This window comes from Panthera leo, chromosome C1 (assembly GCF_018350215.1).
Source record: "Panthera leo isolate Ple1 chromosome C1, P.leo_Ple1_pat1.1, whole genome shotgun sequence".
NCBI classification, from domain to species: domain Eukaryota; kingdom Metazoa; phylum Chordata; class Mammalia; order Carnivora; family Felidae; genus Panthera; species Panthera leo.
Window position 1 is genome coordinate 95,463,270 of NC_056686.1, and position 13,759 is coordinate 95,477,028.

Sequence of the window (13,759 nt, forward strand, 5' to 3'; positions counted from 1 at the left end):
GCAAGTACAATACAGGAGAAGGAAAGGAGTATTTACTCAGCTTTGGAAGTTCAAAAATGTATCTCACTGTGCACCCTGTCAGAAGACCCTTTGAAAATTGTCTGGCAATCTAACTTCTGTCTATATGTGGCTTTTGAAAAATTAATCTTGTGGAAAGGATTGAGTTTGTGCTATGCGGTTTGCCATTTAACATGTCTCAAAAGATGCAGGACTTCATAGAAACGGGAACTTGGGGAGTCAGATAAATTCAGTTAGTAGTAGCCTGTCCAATGAAGATGTTTAAACGACAATATATTTTAAGAAACTACGTAAAAGTATATTTGTATATGGTTGCATTGAGGTTCCCTGTGAAAGTAGACAGACAGTTTAAAAGAAAAATTTCTCCCATACTGCCACCAGACATTCTCTTTGCTTAAATTTCATTTCAACCAACTTCAGAGGGATGCCAGAATGTTTTATATACAGTTTAGGAATTCGGTTATCTAAAACTGAGAAATCTTTTCATGCTCTAACAATTTTTCGGTGAAATAGTGTTCACTGTAACACAATTTTACCTGCACTTCTGGTGAACAAAACTAGTGACTAATTCTTTCTGAGACCTCCCAGGATGTTTGTAAATATGCCTGGAGGAAAAATGATGGAAAATTAATCTTTGTGAGTGATGACGAAATTCATACTTAAGGTGAATTTTATTTTCTCTTACTGCTCAGTTTATGATTAACATCAGAAAGCTCCCATTTTTTTTTAAACTTAATTCTAACCATTTGCTGCCTTAAGGCATTTTATGCTGTGATTGTGGCTCTTTCCTTGTGTGACTCACTTTATTTTTTTTCCTTAGCCGTATCAAACCAACTCTGTCTTCTGGAGATTGTCTGATCATTGTCTTTGTTTTAGGCTTTCAGGATGAATCTGGAAAAGCTCAGCAAGCCTGAACTCCTAACACTATTCAGTATTCTTGAAGGAGAGCTTGAAGCAAGGGACCTTGTGATAGAGGCTTTAAAGGTACGTTAAAAGAAAAAAAGAGGTCATCGTATGTTTTGAAAGTCGTTGCATTGGTTGTAATTTCTTTAACTAAGGTATTTCTATAGCCCCTGTTGAAGTTAGAGGCCTGGATATACACACTGATACTTGCTCCCGCAGCTACCTTGCGTGGTATGATTTTAGGGACACTGGTAAAGCCTTTCCGACTCCAAAATATTTCCTTTAGTCTGGATCTTGAACGTCATTTTTTTAGCTTAGAGGCCTTAGCCATTTTTGAATGCCAACTGCTTCAGAACCTGATGAAACCTGCTTCCTAAAAACATATATATACAGCCATATACCAAAATTCAGTATATAATATCTGGGAGATCAAGGACTCCATGAAGACCATCTCTGGATTTTCTAGACCCCTGTTGAAGGATTCGTTTGTTTTAGTGTGTGATATCTGCTAAGACACAAGGGGTGGAGGAAGTGGGTGTGTGTTATATGGAAACTCTACTTTCCACTCAATTTTTCTGTAAGCCTAAAACTGCTCTAAAAAACAAAGTCTAATTGAAAAAATACAAGGGAGTATAACTCAGGTATTGTGAATCCCTTACACCTCTGTAAGAGTGTTTCCCAGTCTGTCCTGAGATCAGACTTGGAGAGGCGAAGAAAAGACAGTAAGAGTATCTGAGCAGCAGGAAGAGGAGAAGGAGGACAAGTGACCAAAGGAGAGAGACTTGAGCATGCTGGAGAGAGCAGAGCCCCTGCAAAATACACCCGGTCTAAGGATCTAACAAGATTTTTGTAGTTTCCAGTTTTAGTTAGAGCTTGTATCGATATACATCTGGTTTTGTTTTGTTTTGTTTTTTCTTCTCAAGTTAGTTAACATACAGTGTAGTCCTGGCTTCAGGAGTAGAGCCCAGTGATTCATCACTTACATATGATACCCAGTGCTCATCCCAGCAAGTGCCCTCCTTCATGCCCATCACCCATTTGCCCCACCCCCACCAACCCTCAGTTTGTTCTCTGTTATCAGTGTACATTTTGAAGCTCACTGGTAAAAGGTTTATGAAGTACTTTGTTGTTTTCCCTTTTCAAAATTATCCTAGCTCCTTCTTAAATATTGCATTAGTATTTCGTATGTGTTCATATGACCCTCCATTGTTGAAGACATTTTTTATAGCAACAAAGATAATTTTCTCATTGCCATTCCAGGAGGCTCAGAGAATCGGTGATTTCCTGAGTAGCAACAATAACCACTCAGTCGAGTTCATACAAAAAGCTATAGCTTTTCTCTTCTCTAGCTTGCCTTTTCCCTTCCTGCAGTGATAGAAGAGTAAATGTGTTCATTTAGTCAAACCTGGGTAGTCTTTTCTTGGATTACTCTGAAATTATAATTGTGATAAAAATAAAATCTAAACCGTTATTTCTATATGCTATTAAATTTAAAGTGACGTGCTAGTTTGTCTTTCAAGGCTGACCGAAAAAGACTGACATTTCTGTCTAATAAATATGCCTTAGGGTAGTTTATCACTGAAAACTATTGGATTTTTGTTTGTTGGCTTTCCCTCGTAGCTTTGTAACGTGTGATAAGTAATTTCCAGTGGTTTCCCTCTCCAGAGTGCATGAGGTGATTCCCTTCTGATGTGGGGGGATGGAGTCGGTCATATTTTCTTCCTTTCCCTGCTTACTTCAGTCTTGGTTTGCGTAGCTTCCCAGGGAATCACATGTTTATGGCTTCGACACGTGCCAAGGCACATACGTTAAAGGTCATTGCCTGAGTCTTTGCCTTCCATACCAGTAATTAGAACTATGACTTTGGTCAAGTCATTTAGTCTCTCTGGAGCAAAGCTTCCTTCTCTGAGATAAGAATAAATGATTAATAACTAGTATCTGTGTGTAACACTGCAAGTATTTGCCCGGCATTGCAAATACTCCCAACAGTGTAGGATTCATTTTTTTTCCCTTTATGTATATTCTTTCAGTGCATATAGTATATGCCATATCCAAGGAACGGTCATTGGTCGCTAATAATATGAATGGATGCCTCTAGTGTGCCCTCAACAGTGCCTAGTTTTTTAATGACTCCCCTGCCAGCACATATTGCATATAAATATTCACTCTGGCTGGTGATTCATTTTTGCCACCTCCACAGGCCTTCCCTTTTGTCACTATTGGTGAATTTTCTTTCTTTCCCTGTACATCGCTGGAAACTATTCTATTTTTCATAACCCTATCCCATTGTTACCAGTAGTCCTAACCTGGTTAAACCCAGGACACCCTCCCATTTTTTATCCCGGGTTTATCTGCTCAATGAAGAGAAGAGAAAAAAGAATCGGGGAAAATTTGAGATCGTTCCTCAATCCTCACTCCTATAGCCTGTTGTTTTCCCACTTCTTTCTCTTGGTTCTCATCTGTGACCCTGGCTCTCGTGTGGATAGGCGTCATCAGCTTAGAACCCGAAGAGTTCACTGCCTGGGCTGCACCAGGAAGCTCTTGGTTCATGGTGATGGCTCCTTTTAAAACCCAGAAAGCATTTTCTAGGAGCCATTATAAATAGCAATCAGATTTTAGAAAACTACAATAGTTTGGTAATGTGTTAAACAGACTCACCTGAGAATCTACTGCTATGGGCAGGAGGACTCCGGGAAGCAGTTCCCCCTACAGATTACAGTTGACTTTTACAGAAACTTGTGGACTTCAACCCTTCCACAACTGAGGTAGGGGTGGGGGGCTGGCTGCCTCTAATGGAAAAATCAGGCTGACCTTACCTTCTCTTTGCTTTTCAGCCTCAGAAACCACACAAACCTGTAGAGCTTTTGTGTGCCCATTTTGCTAATCATTATACCCTCAGCACCCAGCTTAGTGCCTAACATATAGACACTCAATAAATATTTGTTGAATAGAGGAAATGATGGTGCCATTGTGATTTGTTGCTTTAAAAGATTGCCATAAGGGGCTCCTGGGTGGCTCAGTCAGTTAAGTGTCCAACTCTCCATCTCAGGTCATGATATCAGGGTTTCCTGAGTTCGAGCCCCACATCAGGCTCTGTGCTGACAGTGCAGAGCCTGCTTGGGATTCTCTCTCTCTCTCTCTCTCTCTCTCTCTCTCTCTCTCTCTCTCCCTCTCCCTCTCCCTCTCCCTCCCCCCCTGCCCCTCCCCCACTCACACTATCTCTCTCAAAATAAATAAACTTAAAAAAATTATAAATAAATAAATAAATAAATAAATAAATAAAAGATTGCCATAACATTTTAAAGTGAATGTTGTGAATTACTAAATTTTACAGCTTGTTCTCATGTGGCTGCAACACACTGCCTTCTGGTTTTAACGTCAACAGATGTGTCGGTCCTTGTTGCACATGTTTTCCTAAAATATATTTTTTCTGCATAGATCCAATGTTAGTGACTTTAGGCAGCTTCTGACAAGTTGAAAGAGCAGCTTGAGAAGGAAGAGCTATAATTAAGGGAACTTTTGGATATAAGATACCATTCAGAATCAGGCACAAGTGTTGTGTTTAGTCTGCATATGGCTCGGAGGTGATAAAGTTATCTTCTGAGGCTTGAGCTATATGCAGTTTAAGTTGAAATGAATAGCTTGGCCAGAAGTGATACGTCTTGAAGCAGTCTATTGTTAGATAAAGTAAGTAGCAGCTGGGGTCAAAACTGTTTCAGGCCTTCAAGAAAAGCAACTGCCATACAAGATTCTTAAAGTTCAAATGAACTCTCTTTTTACTTGTAGAGTAGCTTTTTGTTTTTTATTTTTGTTTATTTGTTTGGGTTCTGTAACCTATACAGATTTTACTGTTATAATTTCTATAATTCTTGTTTGACAACTTGTTGGACTTCTTGTACTAATAAGGCAGCTTACTAATTTTCTTCCTTTATTATTCTTTAGTAATTCATGCTTAGTGGGTTGAAAAGGTTTTGAAATAGTTATGATGGGTTTTTTTTTCTTTCTGTTTAAGTAAAAGAGCTTACCTTTGTCTTTCCCTCTTTACCTTCAAAATAGATTTTTTTTCCTGGACATAAAATCTGTTCTTCAACCTTGCATATCTGAATAAAACCATATGGTTCACTGTTGCTGCTAAATAAATAGTAGGTCACATTGGCAAGGGTTGCATTTATATAGGGTTATAGGGTTATATTTATTATAAAGTTCCCAGATCCTACATACAGAGTTATAATTATAAAGAGCTTCATTCATTTTCCAGAATCTCTGCTAAAGTGCCAGATTGCAGCTACACCCTTCTAGAGCCCCCACTGTGGTTATGTTCTTTTTCTCCCCAAGATATAAAAGCCTCCTCACTCTTCTGTTGCAGCCAAGACATGTTTGGCATGGAACCAGGAAAGTCAATAGAAAATAGTGTCATATTCAGCTCTTCTGTATTTCAAGTCTAATTGTTACAGAGGCCATTTATACTGTATTTGGTCCTAATTGAACTTTTATATAAAGTGATTTTCTGTTTTACAAGGGATTATGTCAGAGAAAAACATTCTTTATGAAAGTCTTTCTCTTTGACCAGTTTGTCTTCATGAATAAGAACACTATAGGAGTCCCTTCCACATCAAAAGCAAATTACATTGCTCATGAACCAACTGTCTAGGGGAAGCTGGGGTAGAATCACACAGTTGAGCAAGAGAGCCTCAGCTCATTAATTCCAAGCAGATCTGGGAGATGGCTTCCCAGCAAGGACTGACTACTCCAGAAGAAGACAGAGGACATCATGGCCATTTAAAAATTTTGGAAAATAAGGGCACTTGGGTGGCTCAGTTGGTTGAGCATCCAAGCCCCATGTCAGGCTCTGGGCTGAGTGTAGAGTCTGCTTGGGATTCTCTCTCCCTCTTTCTCTGTTTCTCCCCCCCACCAAAATAAATAAATAAACTTAGAAAGAAAAAGAAAGAAAGAAAGAAAGAAAAGAAAGAAAGAAAAGAGAGAGAAAAGAAAGAGAGAGAGAAAAAGAAAGAAATCAGTGGGCTGTTTGGGACATATTTTATTATTTATTTATCTATTTATTTAGTGGATTGGCTGATATTTTTAATTCCTACTCTCTCTGAGTAAAGTATATAAGTGAAATCCTAGCTTTTTAAAAAAAGAAACATAAAGATAATTACTAGGCAGTCTACAAAGCTATCAATTAGAATATTCAGTTAAGTGTAGCTGTTAAGAGCATGAAGCTTTCAAATCAAAAGGTTAGCACACTACTATTTAATCGTGTACATTAAGCCAGTTATTTACCCTGTAAGCTTTATCAGTAAAATGATACGGGTTTGGGGAGGATTAAATGAGATACCAAATGCTATTTGAGGTGCCCAGTGTTCATTTACTCTTCTTATTATTAGAACATAGGTTTTACAGTCCACCCATTTTGGAACAAAAGTATATTCCATAAAGCAAGAAATACTGATAATAATGCTGTTCTTCATAAGAAAGATTAATCTTTAGATTAAGTCTTTGTTGTCAACAGGGCTTATACTTTAGCTTGTGTTTCTTTTAGGAATTGTTGGCTTTGAGATGATCTATCCCTACCCCCACCACCAAAAGTGTGTATTTTCAGACAGCAAGGGTTAAGGGTGTGTTCTGGGGCATTAAACAGATGTTATGTTATATCCCCCCTCACCCCTATAATGAAAACAGGAAATACAGGGACAATGTGGAAGCCTTTTTAGAATCGATTTTTTTCCCATTGATTTCTTTGTGTATTTTTCTATTGTTTGATTTGGCATACTGTTGTTATACTTTGTTGTTCTTTTTTTTTTTCATTTTTTTAATGTTTATTTTTGAGAGAGAGTGAGAGAGAGCCAGTGTGCGCACAAGCAGGGGAGGGGCAGAGAGAGGAGGAGACAGAATCCGAAGCAGGCTCCAGGCTCTGAACTGTCAGCACAGACCCCAACACAGTGCTCAAGCTCATGAACCATGAGATCATGATCTGAGCTGAAGTCAGACTGTCAACCAACTGAGTCACCCAGGCGCCCCTATATTTTGTTTTTCTAAACAGCTTATTGAGGTATAATTGACATACAGTAAGCTGCATATATTTAATGTATATAAATTGATACTTGTTAGATGTATTCCCTCATGAAACCATTACTACAATCAAGATAATGAATATATCCAATCTCCCCTTGCAAATATTCCTCTGTAACCCTTTTACCTAACCATCCCCACTCCTTCCTACATCCTCACCCAAACCACTAATCTACTAGAGATTAGTTTACATTTCCTAGAATTTTATATAAGTAGAATCCTATAAAATGTACCATTTTCTGTCCTGTTACTTCACTCAGTGTGATTATCTTGAGATTTATCCATGTTTTTTTTTTAATTTTTTTTTTTTTTTTTTTACATTTTATTTATTTTTGAGAAACTGAGACAAAGCGTGAGCAGGGGAGGGGCAGAGAGAGAAGGAAACAGAATCTGAAGCAGGCTCCAGGCTCTGAGCAAGCAGTCAGCACAGAGCCTGATGCGGGGCTTGAACCCACAAACTGTGAGATCATGACCTGAGCCGAAGTCGGACACTCAACCGACTGAGCCACCAAGGCGCCCCAAGATTTATCCATGTTTTTATTGTATTAATAGTTCATTCCTTTTATTACTGAGTAGTGTTCTATTGTATGTATGCTCCACATCGGTTGATGAACATTTTCATTGTTTCCACTTTGGGACTTCTGCAAATAAAACCGCTTTGAACATTCACATACCAGGGTTTATATAGACATATGCTTTCATTTCTCTTGGATAAATACCTACGAATGGAATGGCTGTATTACCTAGTGGGTGTATGTCTATTGTTGCTGTTGCTGTTGTTGTTGTTGTTGTTGTTGTTGTTGTTGTTGTTGTTTTAAGAAACTGCCAAACTGTTTTCCAAAGTGGTCATGTCACTTTACATTCCCACCTGTCATGTATGTCATGTCTAAGTCTCGTTGCTCCACACCCTCATCAGCACCCTGTATGGCCACTCTTTTTAATCTTAGCCTTTCTCATAGGTATATAATATCTCACTGTAGTTTTATTTTGCATTTCCTTTTTGATTAATGATGTTGAGCATCTTTTCATGAGCTTTTTCACCGTCTATATTGTTCTCTGATTTGTTCAAAATTTTGGCCATTTTTAAAATTGAGTTGTTTTTTCATTATTGGGTTTTGAGGATTTCTGATCTATCTAGATCCAAGTCATTTATTAGATACATATCTTGCAAATATTTTCTCCTAGTTGGTGGCTTGTCATTTCATTCTCTTAACTGTATCCTTTGAAGAGCAAAAGTTTTTCATTTTAATGAAATCCAATTTATCAATGTTTCTTTTATGGATTTTGCTTCTTTTCCTAAACCAAGGTCAGAAAGGTTTCCTCCTATGTTTTTTTTTCTGTAATTTTATAGTTTTAAGCTTTACACTTAGATCTATGATACTTCAATTAATTAATATATTATACAGTACAACATATGGATCAAAGTCTTTTCATATGGATGTCCAATTGTTCTAACACTATTTGTTGAAAAGACTGTCCTTCCTCTGTAGAATGGCCTTGGCATCTTTGTCACATCAGTTTTCCATATATTTGTAGGTTTGTTTCTGGACTCTGTTTCGTTCCATTGATTTACCTTGATGCCAGTACCATATTTTCTTGATTACTGTGGTAAATCTTAAAATAAGATAGTGTTAATCTTCCAACTTGTGGGGTTTTTTTCAAAGTTGTTTTGGTTATTCATGCTCCTTGGCATTTCTATATGAATCTTAGAATCAGCTCATCAGTTTCTCCAAAAATCATATTGGGATTTTTATTGGGATTGCATTGAATCTATAGATAAATTTGGGGAGAATAGACATCTAACAATATTATATTTTCTAATCCATGACAATGGTATTTCTCTCTATTTATTTAGGTCTCTCAGCAGTGCTTTATAGTTTTTAGTGTATAGGTCTTTCCCATCTTTTGTCAGATTTATCCCTAACTATTTCCTATTTTTTATGATATTATAAATGGTGTTGTTTTTTAATTTTAATTTCTGACTATTATTGTTATACAAAAATAAAATTGATTTCATATAGATTCATTATCCTGCAGACTTGCTACACTCACTTAATAGTTCTAATAGCTTTTTTTATAAAAAGCTATTTTATACAAATAATTGGATTTTCTACAAATAATCATGACTGCAAGTAAAGACAGTTTTACTTTTTTTTTTTCTAATCTAAATGCTTTTTATTTTTCTTGCATTATTGCATTGGCTAGAACTCCCAGTACCATGTCAGAGTGGTGAGAATACCGTTGTCTTGTTCTTGACAAGGGGAAAGGGGGAAAATGCTCAGTTTTTCATCATTAAATATGATGTTGGCTGTAAGTTTTTCACAGATGTTCTTTATCAAGTTGAGGCTATTTCTTTCCATTCCTAATTTGCTGAGTTTTTATCAGGAATGAATATTGGATTTTGTCCTGTGCTTTTGCTGTATCAATTGAGAAGATAATTGGTTATGTCCTTGCTCTGTGTCTGAAATATTATCTGAGAAAGAGCTTCATCCCCTTATTGACCTTCTCTTGACCAAGTAGTGTGATGTGTAGTAGCTTTTTCAGCTTTGCTCTACTACTTTTTAGAAACTATAATTCTGTAATTTAATTTTTAAAATTAAATTTTAAAGTTCAGTAATTATTTTTCCAATGGCAAAACTTAATAGTAATTTAAAAATCATAAACATCTCAAAAAAAGAAACAGAATACTTCTGTTGCTTTATGCACTGTTCCCTTTAAAGCTGCTTTTATCCTTTGTCTTTATTAGTTTTAATAGTCTATTACCTTCTTATTTTTTGATAAATAATTTTATTTATTATTTTGGATAAATAATTTTTCTAATGAGGCAAAAACAAACATCATGTTCATTTTTCACCTTCTGATAGAATATTATTATCTCTTTCTTAGGAGTAACAGAAGTAATCTAATTGAAGATTAAAGATTATCTTTTCATGTTGAATGATTTAAATTGTATTTTAGTATGTCATATGACTAGTCAGGAAATAGACACCCAAGTATACTTGGGGTGCCTGGGTATCTCAGTCGGTTGAGCTTCCGACTCTTGATGTCGGCTCAGGTCATGATCTCATGGTTCATGTTCGTGAAATCCAGCCCCATGTAGGGCTCTGCACTGACAGCATCTGAGCCTGTTTAGTATTCTCTCTCTCCCTTTCTCTCTGCTCTAACCCCACTTGTACCTGCATGCATACACTCTCTTAAATCAACATTTAGAAAAAATATATATACCGTTTCTTTATTATTTCCTAATTATTTCTTAATTTGGACCACAGGAAGATAATTCATTTTAAAGAGGATTTATTTATAGGCAACAACCCTACATCTGAATGCTGCTCCAGAGTGAGTTATTGCAGAATAGGTAGACATAGTATTACTTCTCTGTTATGTTTTTGAGTTAAAAATTCAATACTGGTTTCTTTTATTAAATTTACTAATCTCAGAACACCTATTTATTGAGGAGAGTTGCTGTAGTCTAAATGGCTTTATGTAAAAATCTACTTACAGAAAAAATTTTCTATAAGTTACTTCCAATTACCTTCAAACAGCTCATGATAACATAGTTATATTGATCTAGTTCCAATTAATTCTTTATAAAAAGTAACCCTTGGTTAATGGCTACATGAATTAGTAATATATCCATGTGGTGAACTATTACACAGCTATTTTAAAACATGATGCATATGAAAAAGTTTTAATGACATAGTAATAATGTTCCTACAGTGTAATGCTAAATTTGCAAAGCAGGTCATAACATTAAATATATCCTTTAATCTTGATCATAACAATTACATGTGTGCATGTGTGTATACACAGAAAAAGGACTCAAACAAATAGATTGAAATTTGTAGTTGTGGTGTTAATAGTAGTTGTCCCTGGGTAGTGGAATCATATGCAAATTTTACTTTTTTTCCTTCAAACTTCTGTATTATATGTAAATTACTTTAGAATTAGAAATACTTGCTTTTAGGTAGCAATAGTTTTATACAACAGCTTCTTGTTTATTAATAGTTATGCCCTAAGAAAATAATTTAGTCACATATTATTCACTTTGTAGGGAAAGATAACTAGAGCTAATTAGAACTACAGTTAAATTCTTCCCTGTTTGTTTTTCCTGATATTGTTGATATTATTCTTTTCCAACCCACTCTAAATAACTCAACTGTCTCTGCTTGAAAACCAACCTAAGCTCCCAAGCTATGCAATAAAAAGATCATAGAGTTTAAGGGAAGAAGAAAGGAGGCTATGATAAAAATACCTTTTCATCATACCAGAGTCTAAAGAGGTATCTTTTAAACATTTTGAAATATGTTCCATCATTTTGTCACAGTTCAGGACGTCCATACCCACCCACATATATGTATCGATTAAAACAAAAATTTCACTAAATATATAGTAACTCTATGTCTTACTATAATATTTATACCATGTCATACTATACTACACTATTTTCTTTTTTTTATACTTTATTTTTCATTAAAGGCAGATTGTGATCCTACTAACCTAGTTTCATTATCTACTTTTAGAAATGTATCCTACAGATGTACTTAGGCCTATATAATAAAGTGTATGTGTAAGGACATTTATTGCAATATTGGTCATAGCAACAAAATGCTGGAAATAACTTGTGTGTGTATTAGTAGGGTTCTGACCAAGTAAATTATGGTATGATTACACAACAGAATACTATGCAGTCATTAAAGAGAATGAGAAATCTTTATGTATAACATTCTCTAAGATATAGTAAGTGAAAAAATAATGCACAGAAAAGTGAGCATAGGGAAATACATCTCACAAAGCCTCTTCTTTGCTTCCCCTTGACTCGGTTCCTTTGAGAATGGTAGGAGCTCCCCAAAAATGTTCTGCCCCGGAAAGGGAATGAAATTACTAAAAGGCATGTATGTTACCAGGTTCAGTGGTGGGTACACTAGCAGAGAAGAGCCAAAAGAAGCAGGAAAGGCTGGTCATATATATGGGCTGTTTATGAGTCGGGTATTTATAAAAAAAAGTAGACTGCATTCTTAAGTGATTAAGTGTCTTTTCTTGCATCAGAAAAACATTGTGGGGTGCCTGGGTGGCTTGGTTAAACATCTGACTTCCGCTCAGGTCATGATCTCACGGCTCACTTATGAGTTCAAGCCCCGCATTAGACTCTCTGCTGACATTGCAGAGCCCACTTCGGATCCTCTGCCCCTCTTCCACTGGTTTGCTCTCTCTCTCTCTCTCTCTCTCTCTCTCTCTCTCAAAAATAAACATTAGAAAAAAAAAAAGAAAGGAAAAGAAAAGAAAGAAAGAAAGAAAGAAAGAGAGAAAGACATTGAGCCCCATGTATAACAGCTCTTAAGAATAATTATCTGATATCAGCTACTTGCTATACAACTTTTTAGCACATGCCATCATTCATATTACAAATTATGGCATTTAGCAGTTCAAGAGTGAAGGTTCCAAAAAATAAGCAAATTTCTCATTTAATTGACATCTTTCTGTGGCCTGGTTTTTGTATGACTTTGAGGAAAGAAAGGGGGAATTTAGCTTGGAAAATGCTACCTATTTAGAGAACACATCGTTCTGTAGCCATTGGGGAGAGGCTTCAGAAAAGATTATAACAGTGGGGGATTTCATTGCATTTATTCAGCCTGAAACTAAAACAAGTAAAAAAGGGAAACAGCTTATTCCTGTTATTTCGACTTCCTCTTATTGTGTCTTCTTTGCATGTGTTAGCCTTGTGATTTGGGATTAATCAGAAGTTATTTCTAGTGGCTCCCCTTAAAGAGAAGAGAAAGAAAGACAAAGAGGTTGCTTGTAAAATTAAAGCCTGTGGTCCATCATTTAGTATTTCAGTATAGCTAGTTATAGGAAAAATTTGAAAGACAGAAGGAAACCGTCTTGTATGTTTGCCGAAAATCTTTATGGACAGGGAGCATATATAGAATGAAGCAGGAAATTTTATTATATGGGCATTTATTTCCTTAGAAAAGCAGAGTAATGTATCTGTTCTACCAAACTATTCGCATCTATGCACAAGGAGGCTCATTGCAGTATTGTTTAATGCAGGAATGGAAAATTATAAACAACCTAAATATCCGTCAGTAAAATATATCAATGTAAACTGTTACATCCTTACTATGCCATATTATGTAACTGCTTTATTTTTTATGAGAAGAAAACAAGCAGTGTACTGACTTATTAGATCTCTAGACACAATAAATGAAAAAAGTACACATATACACATTTATGGATATGCTTGGAAAAGGTCTGAGACGATACTGATTATACTGAGGACTCTTGAGGTAGAGACATTGGCTTGTATTCAGGAAGGAATTTGGCTTTATCTACATAATTAAATTTTTTTATGAGAAAATATTCATTTATGATGAAATTAAAATAAAAATTAGGGGCACCTGGGTAGCTCAGTTGGTTAAGTGTCCAACTTTTGATTTGGGCGCAGGTCATGTTCTCAACGTTCGTCAGATCGAGCCCCTCGGTGGGCTCTGTGCTGACAGTGCAGAGCCTGCTTGGGATTCTCTCTCTCCCTTTCTCTGCCCCTCCCCTCTCTCTTTCTCTCAAAGTAAAGAAATAAAATTTTTTAACTATATTTTTAAGAAATAGAGTATGAAAATAAGAACAACATCGGGGCTCCTGGGTGGCTCAGTCGGTTCAGCGTCCAACTTCAGCTCAGGTCATGATCTCACAGTCTGAGTTTGAGCCCTGAGTGGGGCTCTGTGCTGACAGCTCAGAGCCCGGCGCCTGTTTCAGATTCTGTGTCTCCCTC

The 13,759-nt window shown here is 36.3% G+C and overlaps 1 protein-coding gene across 1 annotated transcript in view; it reads left to right on the forward strand.

Annotated features, from left to right (window-relative positions):
* CTTNBP2NL (CTTNBP2 N-terminal like) overlaps nt 1-13,759 on the forward strand; it is a 51,769-nt gene that overhangs the window by 14,907 nt on the left and 23,103 nt on the right. The window contains exon 3 of the mRNA XM_042953434.1: nt 895-1,002. Within this exon, the coding sequence (XP_042809368.1) occupies nt 904-1,002 (99 nt within the window). The 5' untranslated portion in view covers nt 895-903. The remainder of the gene's footprint in view (nt 1-894; nt 1,003-13,759) is intronic.